Source organism: Alosa pseudoharengus, unplaced genomic scaffold (genome assembly GCF_046254945.1).
Source record: "Alosa pseudoharengus isolate Yale_2024_CS ecotype anadromous, Long Island Sound unplaced genomic scaffold, YU_APseudo_1.1 YU_APseudo_1.1_scf_4, whole genome shotgun sequence".
Lineage (NCBI taxonomy): Eukaryota > Metazoa > Chordata > Actinopteri > Clupeiformes > Clupeidae > Alosa > Alosa pseudoharengus.
In genome coordinates this window covers 42,500,118-42,523,630 of record NW_027468774.1, presented here as the reverse complement: position 1 = coordinate 42,523,630, position 23,513 = coordinate 42,500,118, and the positions used below count along the sequence as shown (strand labels likewise).

The window sequence follows — 23,513 nt, the reverse complement described above, 5'->3', positions numbered from 1 at the left end:
AATACCTCCCAGTGAAGGAAATAGCAGTGTGTGTGCATTATGTTGCAGCATCAGAGAGAGAGAGACACACACACACACACACACACACACACACACACAAACACACACACACACACACACACACACACACACACACACACACACACACACACACACACACACACACACAAACACACACACCTGAATGTGTTTAAGAAGAAGAAAAAGAAAACAGCTTTTATACAAATCAAGCAAAAGTGAAATAGTGAAGAAGTGGGTGAGAGAAATAGTGATGCTAGAAATCCTAGCAGACAAAGTGCACTATTTCTGATGTTCTGATAGTGTAGCGTTCCATCAATTAAGCGACATTGTTATAAATACTTATTTATAGCAACATAGTAACAACACCTATTTAGAAAAAGTCAACTAGGCCTACAAGTTAAAATAATGACGTAAAGTGTGACATCCAATCAAATTCAATTGTGGGCGCGGCCAGCTTTACGTTCCCTACACGTTGTAGGAAGGAAGTTTTCATCACAATAAAGTAATCTGCTAAGTTAGCTACACAGTTCATTGGAAATCGTGGACTGATCTCAGTGAGCGATGCCTTCCTTGAACGGGAAAAGCGATGTTATCTTTGTAAGTGCACCTATATTTAGTGTTCCTCTGCTCATGGGTTGAGATTAAGATGTCGTTTTACAGCCGTGGCGCCCTTGCCTGTTGTACTAAATGCTAACGTTAACAGTCTTGTTAGCAATGCTTGTTAGCTGGTTAGCCTCCATTTCATGAGTGCCGAAGCAGGTTACAATATATTCTGATGCCATTTTGATATGGTTCATGTAAGGCATCGATGAATACGGCGTGTTAAGACTACAGTTTTTATATTGGGTGTATTTTGTCAGCTGTAAGCGTTGCACATTGCTGAAAAGGTTACCATGCTAATGTTCAGTGGGCTTTGCTAGCTGGCTAGTTCCCTACTGTGGTGTGACAGGAGATACCCAACTCTTCATGACTTGGTTTTGGAATAAGATGTCGGTAACGCATGTCTCCACAATGAACACTACATCCTCTCATATACATGTGGGCTTTTCCCTGCTCTTGTTTCTCTTGTCAGGAAGAAGATGATCTCCCATATGAGGAGGAGATCATCAGGAATCCCTACTCTGTCAAGTGCTGGATGCGCTACATAGAGTTCAAACAGAATGCCTCGAAATCAGTGCTCAACATGATCTATGAGCGAGCTTTGAAAGAGCTCCCGGGAAGGTAATGGAATCTGTCGTAACGTTGTGTAACATGCTGTTATCTAAAAATGTACGAGGTTTTGATGCTTATGTCTATTGCTTTCCATTCTGCAGTTATAAGCTTTGGTACAACTACTTGAGAGAGAGAAGGAAACAAGTGAAAGGAAGATGCATAACAGACCCATCATTTGAGGAGGTCAACAACTGCCATGAAAGAGCACTGGTTTTCATGCACAAAGTAGGACATGTTCATAATATAACGGCTTCATTGCTGTGTTATGACTAAACACCATGGGGATTGCAATGTTTACTGATGAAGCTCATGTCATAATGTTCTTTACATCCTCCCTCCTAGATGCCAAGGATTTGGCTAGATTACTGTCAGTTCCTAGTGTCTCAGTCCAAGATCACCAGGAGTCGCCGCTCGTTTGACCGAGCCTTGAGAGCCCTGCCCATCACCCAGCACCCCCGCATCTGGCCCCTGTACCTACGCTTCGCCAGAAACCTGCCCTTGCCTGAGACTGCCATCAGAGTATACCGCCGCTACCTGAAGGTCAGAATAATGAACTCGCCATTTACAGTGACTGAACAGTTATTTACAGAATGATCAGTGATTACTGTAAATGGCTGTTCTCACCAGAAATGACTAAATGTAACTGTAACGATTGTCCACACTGACCAATTATAAGGAAAGTCTCTCCTGTTGTTGATGAATGTGATGTCTCAAATGTGATGGACTATAATTGGCTGTCAGCTTTTTATCGTTCTCGAAAAAAATGCTCCCAAAGTAATACCCAGTGATACCGTTCTTCATGTCGTCATCGTTATAGTTTGTGTGGATGTTGTCATTCATGTTAGCTAGAGCGATACTATTTTGCTGTTATTGTTATAGATATCGTCCCTGGTGTGAACAACCCTTTAAAGGATGTTTAGCCTTACTTGCCTGGGCTTAATTTCTCATGACATTAAGTCTCTACAGTGACAGACTGTAAAGTGTTTCATTTGTCACAACAATGTATTTTCTGACCGTGTCCATCTTGTTACCACTTGTTAGCTCTCCCCAGAGAATACAGAGGAATACATCGATTACCTGCATTCAGTTGGGCGTCTGGACGAGGCAGCTGTGCGTCTAGCGGCTGTTGTGAATGATGAGCACTTTGTCTCCAAAGAGGGCAAGTCTAACTACCAGGTAAGTGCCTGTTTGATATCCACTAGAAGATATGCATGCATGTCTCTGTAATTCATATGACCCCATATTGACCTCATATTGACCTTGTGACCTTCATAGCTTTGGCACGAGATGTGTGACCTGATCTCCCAGAACCCAGACAAGGTGAACTCGCTCAACGTGGGCGCCATCATCCGAGGTGGCCTCACACGCTTCACAGACCAGCTGGGAAAGCTCTGGTGCTCCCTGGCTGATTACTACATCCGCAGTGGCCATTTTGAGAAGGTACATCCACAAGCCTCTGGGGTGGTGATCCTGATGTATGAAAACAAATAGGTCAGCTCAAACCTTGCAGAACACTGAAAAATGTAAAACCAAATGCTATTTTTGTCAAGGATGTCATGAACTATGCAAGAAGTATGTAAGATTTCAGTATTGATTTTAGTGTGCTGATTTGAAGGTGCGTTTAAACTGAGAGACCCCCCCCTGCCCTCCCCCAATGTCCCATTCAGGCAAGAGACGTATATGAGGAGGCCATCCAGACAGTGGTGACCGTGCGAGACTTCACCCAGGTGTTCGACAGCTATGCCCAGTTTGAGGAGAGCATGATCGCTGCCAAAATGGAGACCACTTCAGAGATGGGAAAGGATGAAGATGGTGAGGATTTGTATATAGCAGTGTTTGTTTTTATGGGTGTAGTTGAGAATTTCCCCCAGTATTGTCTCTGTGGAAATAGTGAGGTGCTCTAAACCATGTATGGTGTCTCTTTAGTCACAACATTAATGTTTGCCACCACAACTTAAAGATTATGCATCCAACAGCAGGGCCACAGTGATTTGTTGAAGTCTCAGGTAATAGCCTCCACTAATCTAAAAACAAAAACAAAAATTAGGAATAACAATTCCTAATTTTAGCAATTAATTCTACATCAATTATTACCATTACCAAAGGATGAGCGTGCAGAACTAGTACTAGTCAAAGTTTAACAAAGTTAAAGGAGAAAGTTGTACAAGAAAGAAGAGGGAGAGGAAGGAAGAGGGGGAAGTGCATGGTAGGGAAATAATAACCTCCACTAATCCGCTGCCATCCTCCCTGCCCTGTGTAGAGGACATTGACTTGGAGCTGAGGCTGGCCCGCTTCGAGCAGCTCATCACCCGCCGTCCGCTGCTGCTCAACAGCGTCCTGCTGAGACAGAACCCACACAATGTGCACGAGTGGCACAAGAGGGTCAAGCTGTACGAAGGCAAACCCCACCAGGTCAGTAGCTCCCGGCCTGCCCCCGTGTCTTGGACACCCAAGAGGAGAGACACTCAGTGGTTTCCATTATGGAGACTTTTCTATGCGTGACTGTGGTTTCTGTGCCTTCATTCAGATCATCAACACGTATACTGAAGCAGTACAGACGGTGGACCCTGTAAAGGCCACAGGGAAGCCACACTCCCTCTGGGTCTCCTTTGCCAGGTTTTACGAAGATAACGAGCAACTAGATGATGTGAGTATTTTTGTTTGTTTTTTATGTTTATGTTTTGTTTTAGTGCTATTCTGTCACTTCTTTCTCCTTGCTTTATTACAAGTGAATGGTCCCTTTCTTCTGGAATTGTAATGTTTGTTGAATCTGTTAGGCACGGACCATCTTCGAGAAGGCCACCAAGGTGAACTTCAAGGTGGTGGACGACCTGTCAGGTGTGTGGTGTGAGTACGGCGAGATGGAGTTGCGACACGAGAACTACGACCAGGCGCTGCACATCCTTAGAGTAAGACCCATTTAGAGACAAGAAACTTGAAACTTGACTGAGTCAGAGCAATTAGAAAGTCTCCGTCATATCTGACACTTACACTGACATTCTGTACTCTCCAGAAAGCCACAGCCATTCCGGCAAGGAAAGCTGAATACTTTGATGCATCGGAGCCTGTGCAAAATCGAGTGTACAAGTCTCTTAAGGTCTGGTCGATGTTGGCTGACCTAGAGGAGAGCCTGGGCACTTTCCAGGTATGTACATTTGTTTTGTGTTAAATGTTGGACATCATACAATCAGATGTTGTTTGTAAGTACATTATTGTAATTGCATGTGCATAGCACTGTATCTAGATCTTTGGTATAGTAGAGCAAGATTGCAAGTGACTGCTGTTAAAACTTGGACATGTTGGTTTTTCTCTTCAGTCTACAAAGTCTGTTTATGACCGCATCATTGACCTGCGGATAGCCACCCCTCAGATCATTATTAATTATGCCATGTTCCTGGAGGAGCACAACTACTTTGAGGAGAGCTTCAAGGTGAGCTGGCAAAACCCCCCTCTGCACTGTCCCTTATATCTTATGATCCTCAAGGGCAATTCCACGCAAACCTGTCACGTCCATAAGGTCAAATAAATGCCATGGCATTGTGTTATGGATGTGACCGTTTTGCGTGGAATTGCCCTCTATCCTTATGTAAAATATAAATATGTGTTCTGAGTTGTTCATACCACAAAGCTGTAATTAACCACCAGACAAATCTAAGGGAATAAAACATTAGGAAGTATGTTAAATCATGACAAATGTCCAATTAGGACAATGGTGCTGGCGCTTTCCTCTGTGCCATGTATTTGTTCTCTAAACCAGCTGATTCTAATTAGCACAACTCTTCAGCCAGAAAAATGAGCTGATTAGTGGAAACATCTGTGTTGAGTGCCCAAAATATGCATCTTGTGCTAATTTACTGCAGAAAGGCAGACAGGAGGCGAATGGGAGAGAGAGGGATCAGGTGGGAACAGGAAATGACCCGGGTCAGACTCGGACCCGGGTCTCCATGGGCATTTGGACCCCCACACACATTGTATCATTAATACCCCTTTTTAGGACCACCCAAATAAACAGAGCACACAAAAAGATGTAATGATCTAATGGTCTAACTCCACAATTCAGTACCACACAGTTCAGTCTTTTCATATGTTTACAGGAATAGTTTTTAACTCAAGGTGTTTCCAAACAAATGTTGTATACTGTCGTAACGCCTCCAATTATCACCACTTTCGTTCGAAAATTCTAAAACAATGTTTTTCAATAATTCAAAATAACATTTGATAAATGAACCATACATTTTTCAGTAGCCATAAGTGTGTAGATTTGAACACAATCTGTTTTGGTTCTTAACGGGAGAATTTACTGCCTGAAATATCCGATTTTGTTTACCGGGCTCGGAGGTTAGTGCTGGCCTGGTGTGTCGCCTATTTACGCCGTTTCAACAGCACATAAACGGTTAGACCGAGAATTCTTGTCATGAAATGAAAATTCCACTGGAGCTCCAAGCGGATTTGTACACGCAGCCTTACAACACTGTTTACAGCTCTTCGAGTCATGGTAAAATGTCATTTTTGGTACATAGCTAATTTAGATACACCTATGGTGTGGGTGCTTGCGTTTCTTTAGGAATCCACCGTCTTGGTTTGTATAGAAGTGGATATTAAGTGACACATACACGCAAGACGGCGGAAATACGGGACCGGTGGTAATAGGGGGAGTTTCGATGCGGTTTTTAAGCACATGCTTCTTGAAGTGTGCTTGTAAGATATGTGATGCATTTCATCTCATTGTCACTTGAAACTGAATCTGTACCTACAAATCTATCTATCTAAATGTTAAGTTGCTAATCCATTTTTTGTCTTGGCCTGTTTGCAGGCGTATGAACGAGGCATTGCCCTCTTCAAGTGGCCCAATGTGTATGACATCTGGAACACGTATCTGACCAAGTTCATCGATCGCTATGGAGGAAAGAAGCTGGAGAGAGCGCGAGACCTATTTGAGCAGGCCCTAGATGGCTGCCCTGCAAAGTTTGCCAAAAGTAAGACCATTTGAGAAGCAGGGAAAATAATATACAGAGTTAGACTGTAATAGTATGTGTTACTCTAAGTGCTATACTTTGAAATGTTAAACATTACTGAGTATCAGAGGTCCAAATTCTATCTATTCTATAGATATTCTTTTCACGTCTAAGCTAGGTTGAATGAGTGCACCTATTTGTGTTTGAGATTGAGGTGTGCTGGTGTTTGCATTCACAGTTTAGCTAGTTGCACCATCCACCCTCTGCTTCTCCTAACATATAATTTGTGGTCGACAGCCATATACCTCCTGTACGCCAAGCTTGAAGAGGAGTATGGTCTTGCGCGCCACGCGATGGCTGTGTACGAGAGAGCCACACAAGCCGTGGAGACTGAGGAGCGCCATCAAATGTTCAACATCTACATCAAGAGAGCTGCTGAGATCTACGGAGTCACGCACACCAGGGCCATTTACCAGAAGGCCATAGAGGTGAACACACGGCCGTGTATCAAAGTGTTGGGCCAGACTCCAGAATGTTCTAGAAATGGTCCATCTTCACGTTACTTAAACTGATGCCAACATACACCTACAACTCTCCACATGCTCAATCAGCTTCTGGCTCCGGGTGTTAAGCCTGTTGGCAAGGTGTAAAAGAGTACATCATCCCCACTTTCTGAACCCAGGAGCCGACTTGTGTTTGTAGGGAATGTTGACGTTTTTTGGAGTGGTTTGGGTCTGTTTGGAGCCTTTCAAGTTTCCATTCTGACCTCAGTGTCCTGCTTTTGTCTCAGGTCCTTCCCGATGAGCACTCCAGAGATATGTGTCTGCGCTTTGCTGACATGGAGGCAAAGCTGGGCGAGATCGACCGCGCCAGAGCCATCTATTCCTACTGCTCCCAGATTTGTGATCCAAGGGTATGAGCACAGATGAACATCTCTCTCCAGAACATCAGTCTTGCAATGATGGATTGTGTGCTACAGGTCATGTAGATTCACTTGTTCTGCTCATTTTGTTTCTCCGAACAAAACTCACTGCTCTGTTTCTTGCCTCTAGATCACAGCTAATTTCTGGCAGTCGTGGAAGGAGTTTGAGATTCGCCATGGTAACGAGGACACCATCCGCGAGATGCTGAGGATCAAGCGAAGCGTCCAGGCCACGTACAACACGCAGGTCAACTTCATGTCCTCGCAGATGCTCAAGGCCACCTCCAACGCTACCGGTACAGGTTAGCACACACACACCATAGTGCCAGATAATCAAAAGTATCTTATCTTATAAAGTGGGGAAAAAACAGATTTTTGAAAGGCACTATATAAATATGTCTCATAATTATTTATTATCATTATGACTCTGACCTGTGTGTTTGTTTGTGGCCAGTGTCGGACCTTGCTCCTGGTCAGGGTGGAGTGGACGATATGAAGATGCTGGAGCAGAAGGCACAGCAGCTGGCTGCAGAGGCTGAACAAGACAAGCCCAAACCCAAGGAGAAGATCCTCTTCGTCAGGTACGCATTCACCTCTGTCTCTGGTCCCAGAGTTGAGTTTAATTGAATTAAATAGATACAGACTGGTTCAGTGGAGAGCCCATTAAAAATTCAGTGAAAGTTTAAGTGGAAGTAGAGTTATAAAGACACGGAGCAGGAGGGCTTCGGTGTTCTTCAAATATGTAAACTCACTATGTAGTCAGAAGGTGCTCTTTGGTGAAATATTCCCGACGTCATGCAAAAAGATTGATCCAAGGCACTCTTATTTGTATTAAAAAGCTTTATTAATAGGCTAGTTCATGAGGGAACAGAGGAAGTAGAGTTAATTCCACTGTAAAAACAAGTAGAGAGTTGTGTGCAATGGCAGCCCTTGGAAGGGCTAGTAGGAAGCCAGAGATGAGCGCTTGGAGTGATCGTTGTGTACACATAGCAGCCTCTGCCTCTGGTCTTACTTATCCTGTTACGGTGAAGATAAAGGCCTGCTCAATACAGAGTGAGAGAGAGCCCCGCTGTCAGACTAGAGGTAGGAGCGACGAACAATGGCAACTCTGTCACATGACATGTACTTGGGTTCAATCAGTGCTCATATTTTTGTTTGTTTTCCCCATTGTGTGTCTATGAAGGAGTGACACGTCTCGCAGCGAACTTGCAGAACTGACCAAACAGGCCAATCCAGATGAGATTGACATTGATGACGAGGATGAGGATGACGATCAGGATCAGGAGCCTGATGGTGAGTCACACCGCACCACCATGCCTGTTCTTATTCTGTCAGCGCACACTTGTGATTGTAAGACTGACAGAGCTGTTATTTGATTCGTAATGTATGTTGATGTTGTTTTGCCACAGAGGTGCAACTGGAGCAGAAGACTGTCCCCTCTGCTGTCTTTGGAGGTCTGAAGGATGATTGATCCAATAACACACCCTGAGCCGTCAACTGTATTCTTCCCTGTTGTCCAACCAGAGATCACCAGACTCTGTAGACCCTCCCTAAAATCATGTGGGCCTAATTCCTTCATGGCCTTGCAAAGTCAACACTTTTTTCCCAGATTAGTTATTGATGTAGTACCAGATTTTGTACACATGAGGTCACTCTTCCCTTTTGATTGAGTTACACTGAGTTATCATCCCTATGGCCTGCTTCCATTAAATGTTTTGTCAGCGTTAACACGACTCTTTCTTGTGATTGCACCATATTGTTTGATGAGGGACTCGGTGGAGGGGGCCAGCAACATTTTGAATACCTCGGCTAGAAGTGCATTGTGGGATCGAGAGCGGTTTGTTGAGTGTCCTGAGGGGCACTAGAGGGGTGGAGTAAAGTGAAAGCGGTTCAAGGTTTCAGTCGTCGTCAGAGATGTGTAGCGTCAACCTTTAGCCTCTGGTGTTTGTACTAAATTAGCAGCCTGCAGCTGGAAACTTAAATGTCTACAATGTAACCTGAATCTACATAGCCTGCAAGTGCTTCAGCAACATTTTAGGCTACTAGTTATTAAACACTGAACTTAATTGTTGTGAAATAGGATCTCCAAGTTGGTTTACACTAGACTGGAAGCTTGACATGTTTCCAAAGCAGGTGTTCTTCCAGTTGTTGAGTGAACTGGAATGTAACTACCTGGTGATAAAAATGTGGAAGTGAATAACAATGAACTCAACGTAACATTGTTTTTGCTTCTTGCGTGAGGGAAAGAATAAGGGCAAATACACGTCCAAGAAATGTTCCAATACTTGATTAGATTAAAATAGTTGAGTGGTAATCCTCTTATGAAGTTAGTGTGTTGAGATGACCGGCGATCTCTCAGAACTTTCAGGGACATCATGTTACGAACAGATTCGTGGATCATTTTGTGCGTAGGCTAATGGTTCACCAGCTGTTAATAAATGTGAAAGTACAAGTAGCCTACCTTAGAGACCTTGACATGACCACAAAAAAAAAAAAAAAATTATGAAACTTAATTCATATTGGTTTGCTCTTGAGTAAAAAAAATGTTTGCAATCCATCTGCTATAGCCTAATATTCAGTCCTATCCTAAGGCATGAAGAACTGTAATGTAGATCTCATAAGAATGTTTTCCAACAAACGTCTGCAGTAGCCTAGTGCGAATGAAATATCCGATATCCTAACAATAATTTAATGGGTTAGTACATTTTACTATAATCACGTTACTTTACAATACACTAATTGTATAATTGCAATTGATTTTTTTTTGCGTTTTCCTATCTTAGGCTACATTGATTTAAAGGCTTCCTTGCACACATGTTTCTGAGTGCAGCAGGTTATACCGGTACTGCACCTGTCTCAATGGGCAAAGCACCACCCTACCTGATGGTTGCGTTCACACGCATAGTGCCCGCCTTTTCGCATTTCTTGTCACTCATGCTCAAATCCTATTGGTCACCCACCCAGTTGACTGACGTGAGTTTGGAGCACCTGGAAATCAGTCATCAGCGGATCTCTACTCTCAAAACGCTCAACGATGCGGGCGATGAAACGGGGTCAAAAATGCATAAAGCGTTGTTCAGGGAGACGCTAGCGATGTTTAAGATAGTTACAATGCTTTTGTAACTTGAGAAACAGTTTAAATAAACAAACGGACCAAAACGGGATTCATCCAAACACAGAAACCACAGTTTCTGGATATTCTTTTCCGTGAGCAGGCTACGTTAACCGACACCCGAGTTCTACAGCCTTGACGCTGTGGAATACGACTAGGATGACTGCTTGATTTCCCTTTCCTAACGCGACTACCTCCACACCGGATCTTTTCTTTCCCTTCCACACGGCCTGTCTGCGGACTCGCTATGGTGGATTCGAATGCTACGAGGAAGACTTTTGTGGTCCCGGACATAAAACCCGTGGATCAGTATGATTTCACTAGAGCCAAAATATGCGCTAGTGTGGGCTGGCTCTTTGCTAAATCCTACGGCAATGCAGGTATGTGAATTTGCCATATGGTTCATATTTGAAAATATCATGCCAATCTTATCCCAGCATTGTTCTGCCTGTCAGAGTAATGAAAAGCGCATGCATGAAGGTGAACAGCTTACGATGTGTGCACTCAGCGATTTTAGGCACACAAAGACAGGAGAGGTGGGAACATTTGCGTGGTCGCATTTGACCCACCGCTATTTCCCTGTCCTGTCTGTCCACCCTATGCCGCATTCGTGAAACAGAACCAGTGTCGTTTGTGGTTTGAGACAACATGCAAATGGATAAGGCTACACATTGTACTGCAGTGTGGCAGTAGCTGTTTTGCTTCAGATAAATAATTGGTTTCCCCAAAAATCGACTAGCCCATAGATAATTGTAATCAATAATGCCCTTCCAAGGTTCAGATTGTTCTAAAGTGAACACGGTGCTCTACAATTCCACTATGCCCTTTTGCCAGTCACCCATATCATAACCTGCTACAATAGCATGGTCTGTCAAGGTGTGTAGGGCTACAAAGAAATTGTGTCTCCTAAGCCTAGCCTACCGTTAAATATTGGACCTAAAACACAGGAATAGTCGATGCCCGAAACCTATCAGCCGACTGTGACGCTAACACACCCACTTCAGAGTTATATTGTTAATACAGTTCAAGGCTAGGTCCTTCATACTAGAGACTAATTGTCTGACGAAGTTTCACAAGGTTGGTGGTCTCTGCTTCCCAGCTGGCAGCTCATAAAGCTCCATCTTAAACCCACAAAAGATTCTGGTTCTTTAGCCTATAGCCACCACCAGTGCACTTACTGCAGCGGTTTTTCGTGCCCTGTTGTAGGCCTGGTGACTCTTAAATTGGCACCATAGAGCCGAGAGAGCCCAAGAACGCCTGCCCCAGAACAGTGCCTCATGAACTCTTGTTCAAGTGCATCATGAGCCGCACCTCTCATTTTACAGCTGGCGTTTATTTGACCATATCTGTCAGATTAAATAGGAATGTACTTAAATTGTGGCATGGTATGAGTTATAGGCTCCCTGCCCATCAATTGGGAAAATATGTGGAAAGGTGTGTGTGTGTGTGTTTGTGTGCGCGCGCGCCCCCCCCTCCCGGTCCCATCACTGTTTGACAGCAACATGTTTGTATGTATAGGCTACACACAAACTCTTTGTTAACAGCACAGGTTTCGTTCCATGGCTTGTGTGATGCTAAAACTTGGCGGTGTGGGCTTTGGCCTCTTTGTGCAACACATGGCCTCTGGAGCTGCGAGTGTGTGTGTGGAAAAACAAAACGTTTAAAAGGGGTCTATTGTGCTTTGCTCGTGAGCCACTAATAATTCAGATGATTAACTCCGCATTCCTAGGGCTCCATTAATGTGAAATAGGCTTAGATGATGTTTAGAAAGGAAGGGAACAAACGACAAAACCCCATCAAGCCAACCAGCACCACAGCCACAGCAGCAGCGCTTCAGATTATAGCCAGCAGTCCCTCTAAACACGCCACATTTTCAAGGACAAAGATAAAGGGTGCATAGTGTTCCTGTTGCAAATAATTGTTGTTGATGAAAAGAAGGCCTGGTGTGCTTTGGTGGTGACCCAGAGTTGTGACTCTGAATGTCTGTGTCCAGTGATGTTAGTATTGCAGCAGAGTGTCCTAACTTCACTTGTGCCTGCCGGGTCCTCTCATAATTGTTACCTTCCCTTGCATGTCACGGTCTCACATTCCACCAATGTAAACAAATGTGCTAAGACTTTGTTTATGCCAGTGTAAGTCCTGAGTTTCAACACACACATAGACACACACACACAAACGACACCCTCATACAGACATATTACTGCCGCTGCCGACGAACACTCAGAGTTAAGATTTGGTTAGGGAGGAACACAAGCGCTATTGTGTCATACCAGCTTTAATAACCTGGCTTATGTGTTGTTTGTTATGTAGTCAGAGGCCCAGTCTTTGTGAGTGGGCTGTGGCCAGACTCGGGCCGGGCGCTGTGTATAGGTCGCACCCGTGGGCTGTGCTCTCCACATCATAGACAGACCTCACTCACCTCACGGCCACTCCCTCTGGTCAAAGTCACACTCGCCTTGGCCCTCGCGGCAGGAAAAACCCTGAGCAGATTAGACCAGCTCCACGTGTGTGTGTGTGTGTGTGTGTGTGTGTGTGTGTGTGTGTGTGTGTGTGTGTGTGTGTGTGTGTGTGTGTGTGTGTGTGTGTGTGTGTGTGTGTGTGTGTGTGTGTGTGTGTGTGTGTGTGTGTGTGTGTGTGTGTGTGTGTGTGTGTGTGTGTGTGTGTGTATCCCCGCTGTTTCCTAACTCTGGCTGTGTGATCCTGCTGAGCCAGGAGCAGAGCAGTTATCTTCCTGTCAGAACACGATGACATCATCACTTCTCTTCCCTGACTGGGGCTTGCTTTGCTCTGCTGTGCTGTGTGGGGTGGGGTGGGGTGGGGTGGTGGAGTCTGTGGCTGCCCTCATGCTGAGCCCTAACGTTAGCCTAGCAGGAAGCCATGCTCTCCCAAAGCTTCCAAGGTTTCTACTACCTACCTAGGTTTTCACTGCTCCCTCCCCTCCCTACTCACATACACATACACACACACTCACACACTCACACACACACGCACCAACACACCAACACACACTCACACACTGCTTACTGCCCTCTGAATCCAGCAGCCTCTTCTACTGTTGCCTGTCAGTGGCCTCTGAGGTCTTGTCAGTACTCGGTGATGAATATGTCCATAATCATTTATCTGGACTGACCTCAGACCTGTTAAAGCTAACCCACTTTGCCCCTCCTCATTGCCGGTACAAAGCCCAGCTGGGCCAATGATTGGTCCCGTCTGTCAGTTTTATTATTCAAGGGTTCAAACTCAGTTACAGCAACACGTCACTGTAAACTCTGAGTGCCACATCAACACACGTTTTCATCCGATTCTTAACAGAACAAGCTTAAACAAAAGTTGAAACCACATACTGTTTTCTCCTAAGGACCACGTAAGCACTAGCTTGAACAGAATAGAAGACAATCAGCTCTTCAAGCCATTCCTATCACCTGAGCACTCTTATTGATTGGCTCAGTGTCTCCCTCATTAATAGGGAGAATTCCAGTGATAAAACATTCCGGCCAGCAATATTTCCAAACTGCTGGCGCTGTTTGTTCAGTTCAGTAGAAAGACTCCTGTTCCACCCGTATCCGTGAGCTGCTGAATAAATACTGGCGCACTTATAAGCCGGTTAGTACCATTAGTCATGTGCTTCCTCACCACAGCCTGTGTGGGCACTTCGCTTGAGTCAACAGGTGAGGAGGGACTCAGGAATCCTGTTCCCGTGGTGAGATGGTAGCCTGTGCTTTTTTTTTTTTTTTTTTTTTTTTTTTTGCTACTTTGGAAAAGGGGCCACTGATGTAATTCTAAAGGAAGAACCCGCCCCACAGCCCCCCCTGTATCTTCAGTGTGGTGTTTGAGTGTTCTGAGTGTTCTCTGTTCTGCTGTAGCTGCTGCTGCCATCGTCTGTGTTTTGAAGTCCCACACAAAGCAGCTTTGGGAGCTTTGAGGTCAGCAGAAGTTGCTTGTAGTTTTTCACAGCTGGCAGATTTTTACCAGGCACCCACTCCCCACACACACACACATGCTCTCTCTCTCTCTCACACACACTCACACACACACACACACACACACACACACACACACACACACACACAATATGGACACTGGTGGAGGGGGAAATGCACAACGCATGTTTGTATCATATACCCACACGCAAAGGCTGGCCAGCTGCTATAGGAAGCGTCAGCCTGCTTCCTTGCAGAGCTGCAGCCGAACACGACAGCAGAGGATTACATGACACAGACAGAACTGCTGCATTACATGGAACCGCATGAGACATCCAGGGGAAAAAAAACACATGAGCACAGAACGGTTCTATGAACTGTGTAAAGAGCTTTCAGGTTTAACATGGTCTGAGCTGCATAAGTATTTGGGGGTGTAGGTAGTGTTTGCATAGTCTTATAAACGACTTGAGATCTTATTATACAACCGATAGTGGATTAAATCACTCACATATTTATGCAGACCTGTTAATTATCCTTCTAACTGGACGATGTTCAGCTCGATTGCTGATCTATAGAAGGTGAACAGCACATTCATTCTCAAGTAGGCTCACAGTGTGCAGTAGTAAATATCAACATTTCATAAAAATCATGTCAAGCATCAATCATGACATTCCCCTCTGACTGGAAGCACTCCAGCTCCTTAAGTGTCCTTGTGTGACCGTGTCACCGTGACCCTGGTTTGCATGTCTGAGAGCCCGTAAGTGTCTCTGACCGATGCCCACTGGCACTCTGGAGCAGCAGGCAGCCTCTGGGCCCCGGTGCCTGGGCACAGCGCTCGTAACTCCTCATGCCATCCACTGGCGTCTCAGCTCCGTCTGCCCTGTCTGCCCGCTGCACTTTAATCAAAATGAAGAGGTCTCAAATGATCAGCGTTCCCATGGTGACCAGCTCGAAGAAACGCAGGGATGGTCTCTCTTGTCGCCGGCTGAAAGAGGGAGGCTGAGGACTGAGGAGGCTAACACACACACACACACACACACACACACACACGCTTGCTCTCTAGGGTCCTCTCCAGATGGTGATGAGGTTTGACTTGACGAGTTTGACCCCTCTGGCCTGCCCAGGGTGCGGTTTTGTTTTGTAGGGCGTGTCCGGTGGGCTGTTTCCATGCTCGTCCTCCTTTGGGGCTGTTGGTAACATGACCACTGCTGCGGATGGAGCGTGTTCTCGGGTAATCGGCCCACAGAGCCATCTCCCTGATGTCCCCTCTCTCTGGTTCTCATCGGAGCACATCGCGCCACACACTGCCGTGGTTGGCCAGAGGTCTGGCTTTCTGCTGATTCATGTCTGTCCAAGTGCCCAGGCCGTGCACAGAGAAAATTAGCATTCTCGTCCTGTTATCACTTTTCTGGTGTTTACAGTGTCTCACATTTCCTGTTGTGTCTGTGTGTGTGTGTGTGTGTGTGTGTCTGTCTGTGTGTGTGCACGCATATTCATTGGAGTGATTCTGTAGAACAGCAGTCCACTTGATGTTTACAGAGGCCGAGTGATGATTACAGTCATAATAGTGACTTGAGGCGGCTCTTGGGCTGATGCCACAGTGGATCCGGTGGTGTGTTTTTCCTCTGTAGCGTAATGCTGATTGGATTTACTCCTGCCATGCACCTCCAAGGCCTTTCCATCGCTCATCTGATGTGCTATGTGTCTAGACCAGTAACAGTCATATCCGTAGGAGTGGCTGTGTGTATCTTTGTGTGTGTCTTGTGGTTTCTCAACCCCTACTGTTTTGGTTTTTGTGTTTTTGTTCCCTTCTATTTCCAGGTATTGCTTTCTCTCTCTGCTTCCCCTTTCTGAAGGGGGAACACAGACCGGTCATTCATTAAGGGCCGATCCCACAGGAAAATGAAGCCTCTATCGGCCGCGCTGATCAGCCGGCCGCTCTGGCCTTTGCATTCTGCTTTGCATTCTGGGTGAAAACGGCACGTTTGGGCCCAGATGGTGGAGAGTGTGTGTTTGTGTGTGAGTGTGTGTGTTTGCGGTGGAATGTCCCGTTTAGTGTGTGCTACAGGAGGCTTTTTTTGTGTTCTCCCAACCTAATTACCGTGGAGTTTGGAGAGCGGCGGTGAGAAACAGTGTCAGATTCACCACCTCTCCCTTTTTTATCCCACTCTTAGACACTCATTCAAGTCTCAAATACTGAGAGGTGCTGCTGCAGCAGCATAGTTTAAAGTTGGAGCAATGGCTCCCAACTGCAGCCTGCCCTGAATCCAGTGCTATGACCGAGGCTTTCTGACCTTCAGACTGCAGGCATTATTCAAGTCAGTGAGTCCTGGTCACCAACAGCAAACCACTGCACTCTTGACCTGCACCCCCTCTTTTGCACTCAGAGGTCCCAGAACAGGTCTTTCTGGCTGACTGTGGGTGTTTGCTTGTGCTTGTGGTGTTTGTGGAGGCACTCTGGCACTCTGATTTTTGAGCCGGTCACGAATGCCGTGGAACCTGTTTCCTGGGAGGATGGTAAAGGTGTGTGTTTTCGGGTCTCCGTGTTTCGATGGTTTCCTTTTTGTGCAAGCTAGTATCAGGTGCTTGTTTGGCTGAAAATGATCCACGATCCACGGCTCTGTGGGCACAAAAGAGTAGACTACTTCTAAAATTGCCTTTTGAAAAATATTTTAATATTTGAGACGTGGAGTACAATACTTGGACTGGGAAGGTTGGTGATCAGATATCTATTGGGTTTTGATTTAGAATAAGTTTGATAGACTTATTATAAACAAATAAATAAATAAACCAAATTGAGAAATAAACAGTATGAATAGCGATCTTTAAAATGTGACTTATAAACCACAAAGCTGCACACAGTGAGAAGCTGTGCAGTTTGATGGTTGGTGACCAAGCCTGGCTTTTGCTGCCCATCTGCCCCTGTCAGATGTTTCTGACTAAAGTGTGTGTGTGTGTGTGTGTGTATGCACGTGTGCATCCCTGTTTTCTTTGCTCTGGGCTCTGCAGGATAGCGTTTCAGGCAGGGTGGGGGGGTTGGGGGCCGTGGTTGCTGCTGAATGGAGGCCGCTGCCTCTCTGGGAGTGGCCAGGCAGAGGCGGAAGTGTCAGCGCTGGGAAAACCCGGCTAGCTGAAACGAGAGCCCAGGCTGTCGGCTCTGTCATCCCAGCCTAAGCCCTGCAGCCCTGGATTTGGTGACTGGGCTGCTTTTCGAAAAAAGGCTACACACACACACACACACACACACACACACACACACACAAAATGACATGCGCACTGTTACGCTATTCAGGGCAGGTTGAACAGTGTTTGCGCTGCTGCGCTACTTTGTTGCGTTACTCCTGCTGTTCCTTGTGTCCCCCTACAGGCCATCTTGCGTCCCGCCAAGTGCTGATTGTGGGTTGGGCAACGTCTATAAGGACGCCTTGTTTGACGTCTGGGCGCTCGCTCTCTCTCTGACATTCACTTCCCGTCTGATCCCGTCGGCAGACGCAGGGCAGCTTCGTGGTGCCTCGCTGGCACGTCACGTTCTTTGTTTAGCCTTTTCTGTAGATTTAGTTATTTTGTTGTCCAAGCACGTTCCCCATATGGGATTGATCTTTGTTGTCTTTAGTTAATTCATATTTAGAGCAGGTGGTATTCGGTGATGGGTTTTCACGTTATTTAGTTTAGGTTTAGTTCAGCACAGCAGTAAGCGGACCCGGAAGACTCACAACAAACCATGTCTTTTGTTTCTGGTCGGGAGTCAGGCAAGAACCATATATCCCCGCAGATATGTGTGGTCAGGGTTTCCTTTCTGTTCTGTTTTAGTTGCTTTAGTACCACCATGCTCCGTTTATGTCAAACCACAATCCTTCATTAAATTAAGTTGTTATACACTGTCACCGCTTTTCTATGGCCTTTCTATGTTATGTTGCACCATTTCATATCATTTGATGGGCTCGTAACACGCACATAAACAAACGCGCGCACACACACATCCACATGCGCACACACACATACATACACACACACACACACACACACACACACACATTCACATGCGCACACACACACACATATTCACATGCGCACACACACATATCCACATGCGCACACACACATACATACACACACACACACACACACACACACACACATCCACATGCGCACACACACATACACACACACACACACACACACACACACACACATTCACATGCGCACACACACACACATATTCACATGCGCACACACACATATCCACATGCGCACACACACATACATACACACACACACACACACACACACACACACATTCACATGCGCACACACACACATGCGCGCACACACACACACACATTCACATGCGCACATACACACAGACATTCACATGCGCGCACACACACATGCGCGCGCAAACACACACACACACACATTCACATGCGCACACACACATACACACACAATAACATGCGCACACACACACACATTCACATGCGCACACACACATACACACACAATAACATGCGCACACACACACACACATTCACATGCGCGCGCAGTCGCGCACACACACACACACACACACACACATTCACATGCGCACACACACATAAACGTTCACATGCGCACACACACACACACACACACATATACATTCACATGCACATACACACACACACACACACACATTCACATGCGCACACACACACACGTTCACATGCGCACACACACGTTCACATGCGCACACACACACACATATACATTCACATGCGCACACACGCACACATTCACATGCGCACACACACACACATTCACATGCGCACACACACACACATTCACATGCGCACACACACATACACACACAATAACATGCGCACACACATACACACATTCACATGCGCGCGCACACACACACACACACACACACATTCACATGCGCACACACACATACACACACACGTTCACATGCGCACACACACACACACACACACACATATACATTCACATGCACATACACACACACACACACACACACACACACACACAATGACATGTGCACATACACACACACACACATTCACACGTACATACACACACACACACATTCACATGCGCACACACACATTCACATGCGCACCCACACACATTCACATGCACACACACACACACACACACACACACACACACATTCACATGCGCACACACACACACACACACACACACACACACACACACGCACACGCACACACACACATTCACATGCGCGCGCACACACACACACACACACATTCACATGCGCACACACACACACACACACACACACAGACACACGTTCACATGCGCACACACACACGTTCACATGCGCACACACACACACACATATACATTCACATGCGCACACACACATACACACACACACACAATGACATGTGCACATACACACACACACACATACATACACACACACATTCACACGTGTACACACACACACACACACACATTCACATGCGCACATATACACACACACACACATTCATGCGTACACACACATACACATTCACATGTACACACACACACATACACACAATGACATACACACACACACATTCACATTCACACGTATACACACACACACATACACACACACAATGACATATATACACACACACACACATTCACATGCACACAGACACATGTACGCACACACACATACACATGCACACACACATACACATGCACACACACACACATACACACATACACATGCACACATATACACACATGTGAACGTATCCATCCACGCTCCCATCCCATCTGATCACTCATTCGTATGATTCTGTCCGCAGGCCAAAGGACCGTGGCCTTCTGGTTAAACTCTGTGCATGTGTTACTCTTGGCTTGAGTAGGGGACACCTCTTTCATAACGCTTGTGAGAAATCCCCCCTCTAACTCTGGCTTGTGTTTAAGGTTTAGTGGGGATATCAATGCTGAATATGCACGTCATCACTACGCAGCGCACTTTCATTGACAGTGTTTTGGGAATGTCTACCCCACACGAGCTCCCTCACATGCTCACATGCATTTTGGCTCACGTGCCTACTGGTTAGCGCTTCGGACTTGGAACCGGAGGGTTGCCAGTTCGAACCCCGACCAGTAGGAACGGCTGAAGTGCCCTTGAGCAAGGCACCTAACCCCTCACTGCTCCCCGAGCGCCGCTGTAGCAGGCAGCTCATTGCGTCAGGATTGGTGTGTGCTTCACCTCACTGTGTGTTCACTGTGTGCTGTGTGTGTTTCACTAATTCACGGATTAGGATAAAAGCAGAGACCAAATTTCCCTCACAGGATCAAAAGAGTATATATATTATACTTATATTTATACTTATGCTGAAGAGTTGGCACGCTAACTCTGTATGTCCTCCTCTGTGCCCCTGTAGAGAATGTTCCCGCGGAGCTGCGGGATCCCTTCTACTGCGACCAGTACGAGCAGGAGCACCTAAAGCCCCCGGTCACCCGGCTCCTGCTCTCCTCCGAGCTCTACTGCCGCGCCTACAGCCTCCTGCTGGGCCAGGGCCAGGGGCCGGCGGGGACCCCAGGGGCTGAGGGGACCCCCAAAGACAACGGGGCCCTCCTGCACATCCTCAGTAAACGCGGGCTGGCCCCCAAGGATCACAACGCCCCAGTCACAGATGAAGACCTCCGACACAAGCCCATCAAAATGGTGAGTGTGTGTTTGTGTGTGTGTGTGTGTGTGCGCGTGTGCGCGTGTGTGCGTCTGTGTAAATCTAATTAATTATGCTGGGACAGAGCGGTTACAATTACTCTCATGTTGCCATGAGTATTTTACCTATGCTAGAGTTGTGGGAATATGATTTTTCATTTGGGTCTGCTGTTTGTATGTCAATAATTCAATATATGTGAGGAGAATAGCCCACATATATTTTTACCATTTGGCAGGTATGATATAAAACAGTAAAAATAAAAGCATCTGACTTTCACATTTTGTTTAGACCATTTGTGAACTTAATGATATCTATACACGATTATGCGGAAGTGATAAGTGATCGAAATGGCAAGAACTGTGTGATTCTTCTGCCTTCATTTTTTTCAATTCGTATGCATTCATACAGTTTGTCAGTTTGCGTGTGTGTGTGTGTGTGTGCGTGTGTGTGTGTGCGTGCGTGCGTGTACGCATACATCCGTGTGTGAGCATGTGGTGAGCTTGGTGTATGTAGCAGGGGGTCTTTGTGGATGAATAATTGAACATGTTTGTGTGTGTGTGTGTGTGTGTGTGTGTGTGTGAGAGAGAGAGAGAGAGAGTGTGGTTGGCGACACAACACCACTTTAGATCAGAGCCTGACCAGAGATGGCCTGCCGGTGCTGGAAACCGCCCAAATGTCGCGATCAATCCTGCTATCGACCATGCTGCCTTCCGGCCACATGGAAGGATTGTTTCACCTCCCCTGCCCCTACCCAAACCCACCCCCCTCAACCAGGGGGCTGTGCACTCCTGGTCAGCAGACAGAGGGCTGACCGTAGGGGGTGGGGGATGGGCTAGACCTTGTTTATCTCGTGATTCAGGGAGATTAGAAGACGTCAAAAACAGCCCCTGTCACCATCCCTCCCCTAACCCCAATCGCGACCAATCCCCTCAGGATGAGTGGGCCCAGCTGTAAGGGACAGGGGGCTGTTGTGTGGTGCTGTTGCATCATGGGCGCTCTGGTGCAGCCAGGTCGAGTTAGGAGCACAATGGAGTAGGTGGACAATCGGTGGTCAGCAATGAACTCTGGCCTCCGGGAACAATGCCACTGACAAAGGACAGTGGGGCCAGCGGAGACCCGAGTCTTCCTCCTTGTTGCGTGTGTGTGTGTGTGTGTGTTTCGGTAATTTGTGTGTATGTCAGTGTGTTATCTATGTGTGTGTGATTTGTGTGTGTATGTCTGTGTCCTCTATGCGTATGTGATTTGTGTGCGTGTATGTGTACGTGTGTGTATAACGTTGTGGCTCTCAGTTGGAATGAAGTAAATGTGGGTACAGAGCTTGTTCTGCTCCCCCTGGCGTGGAGGCTGTGGATGTTTGGCATCATCTGTAGCCCCTTAGCTCTCTAACACTCGTGTCCTTCACTGGCTCATTTGAGTGTTAACATTGCTCTAATGGCCATCCCCAGCTGGAGCTGACCGAGGGGACCCCTCAAACAGTCCGACAGGGATAAGCTCCTCTGTTGACCCCTAACCTACTGTAAAAGAAAAAAAACACGGCCTCTAACAGCACGTAGCAGACATTTCAAATGACCCTAAGGGCCGTTCACACCGTTCACAACGATAACTATAAAGATAATTGACTATAAAAATATGAATGTCCACACTGACCAATGATAAGGAAAGTCTCTCCTAGTGTTGAATGTGATATCTAAAATTTGATGGATTCTGATGGCTGTCAGCTTTTTATCATTCTCAAAATCGCTCTGAAAGTGGTCCCCGACGATATCATTCTTCATATTGTTATTGTTAAAAAATATGCGTGCACGTTGTCATTCATATTAGCTAGAGCGCTAGTTATCGTTTTTGTTGTGAAGTGAAAGGCCCTTAAGTATGTTTTTCTATGGTAGTTTATGTGAAGTGGTTGGTGTTAACCTGTGAGGGTGCTTTCCCCTCTACAGGGATGTACAAACAGCCCCCTCTCAGCTGCGTGGCTTTGTCCTGTTTTGTCCCCACTGTGGGAGTCTCCATGGAGATATGTGGGAGGAGCTCATGCTTCGGGTGTGTTCTGTGTGTATGTGTGTGTTAGCATGTGCTTTGTGTGTATATGTGTGTTTGTGTGTTCCTTTGTAGATCTGTTTGTGTGTTTACATGATTAGGACTTTACTTGCAGTATGCTGTGTGTATTGGTGTTTGTGAGTGTTTGTGTGTGTGTGTTTTTGTGTATCTGTCTGTGGGTTGTGTTATTGTGCTTTACGCTTGGCTGCCCTCTTCCTGGTATCCTGTGTGTGTGTGTGGGCAGCAGGTGTCCCTACTCTCCCGGGTTCATCAGATCAGTGATGCACACTCTGAGTGTCGTGTACTTAGCGCCACCCTTCTGACGGTGCCCAGACCTGGCGTTCAGCTTCAGGGAGAACTGGTGCGTTGGCTCGGGGAGGGTGGCGTGGGGGAGGTGGCACACAGTTCTGATGATCTGAGAGCTGGTGAGCTGGTGCGCCGGCGCATTCTCAATCTCTGGCCCTGGCTCAGGCTGTGGTGGTGGTGGTGGTGGCGGCGGGTGAAAGTGGGTCAGGCAGGCAGCATTAGGACAGAGCAGCCGCAGCAGCAACAGTAGCAGCAGCAGCACTAGCAGCAATCTGCTGCAGCATGGCACACATATTAAATCTCAGTACACTGGTGCTGCTATCTGAT

The 23,513-nt window shown here is 46.4% G+C and overlaps 2 protein-coding genes across 5 annotated transcripts in view; both read left to right on the top strand.

Annotated features, from left to right (window-relative positions):
* The first annotated feature begins 502 nt into the window (after positions 1–502).
* On the top strand, positions 503–8,838 carry xab2 (XPA binding protein 2). 2 transcript variants are annotated; one of them, XM_076266405.1, is made up of 19 exons: positions 503–618; positions 1,094–1,242; positions 1,335–1,458; positions 1,576–1,773; positions 2,275–2,409; positions 2,509–2,673; positions 2,901–3,045; positions 3,494–3,645; positions 3,761–3,880; positions 4,011–4,142; positions 4,247–4,378; positions 4,550–4,663; positions 6,047–6,209; positions 6,486–6,676; positions 6,979–7,101; positions 7,241–7,406; positions 7,565–7,691; positions 8,294–8,403; positions 8,520–8,838. In XM_076266405.1, exons 1-19 carry the CDS (start codon positions 583–585, stop codon positions 8,579–8,581), a joined length of 2,544 nt encoding a protein of 847 aa, XP_076122520.1. In that variant the 5' UTR covers positions 503–582; the 3' UTR covers positions 8,582–8,838. The 2 variants fall into 2 exon arrangements, with proteins under 2 accessions (XP_076122520.1, XP_076122519.1); XM_076266404.1 differs by having other exon boundaries at positions 7,241–7,412.
* A 1,261-nt stretch (positions 8,839–10,099) lies between these two features.
* Positions 10,100–23,513, top strand: part of camsap3 (calmodulin regulated spectrin-associated protein family, member 3) — a 29,510-nt gene continuing 16,096 nt past the window's right edge. For all 3 annotated transcript variants that reach the window (XM_076266397.1, XM_076266396.1, XM_076266395.1), the window contains exons 1-2: positions 10,100–10,602; positions 20,562–20,845. In XM_076266397.1, coding sequence (XP_076122512.1) covers positions 10,470–10,602; positions 20,562–20,845 — 417 coding nt within the window. In that variant the 5' untranslated portion in view covers positions 10,100–10,469. The remainder of the gene's footprint in view (positions 10,603–20,561; positions 20,846–23,513) is intronic.

Excerpts from the sequence above, each read along its gene's own strand:
- xab2 (XM_076266404.1), top strand. The coding sequence starts at position 583 with ATGCCTTCCTTGAACGGGAAAAGCGATGTTATCTTT. Across the intron at positions 7,102-7,240 it reads CCCAGATTTGTGATCCAAGG|ATCACAGCTAATTTCTGGCA; the intron begins GTATGAGCACAG and ends TCTTGCCTCTAG. Across the intron at positions 8,404-8,519 it reads TCAGGATCAGGAGCCTGATG|AGGTGCAACTGGAGCAGAAG; the intron begins GTGAGTCACACC and ends GTTTTGCCACAG.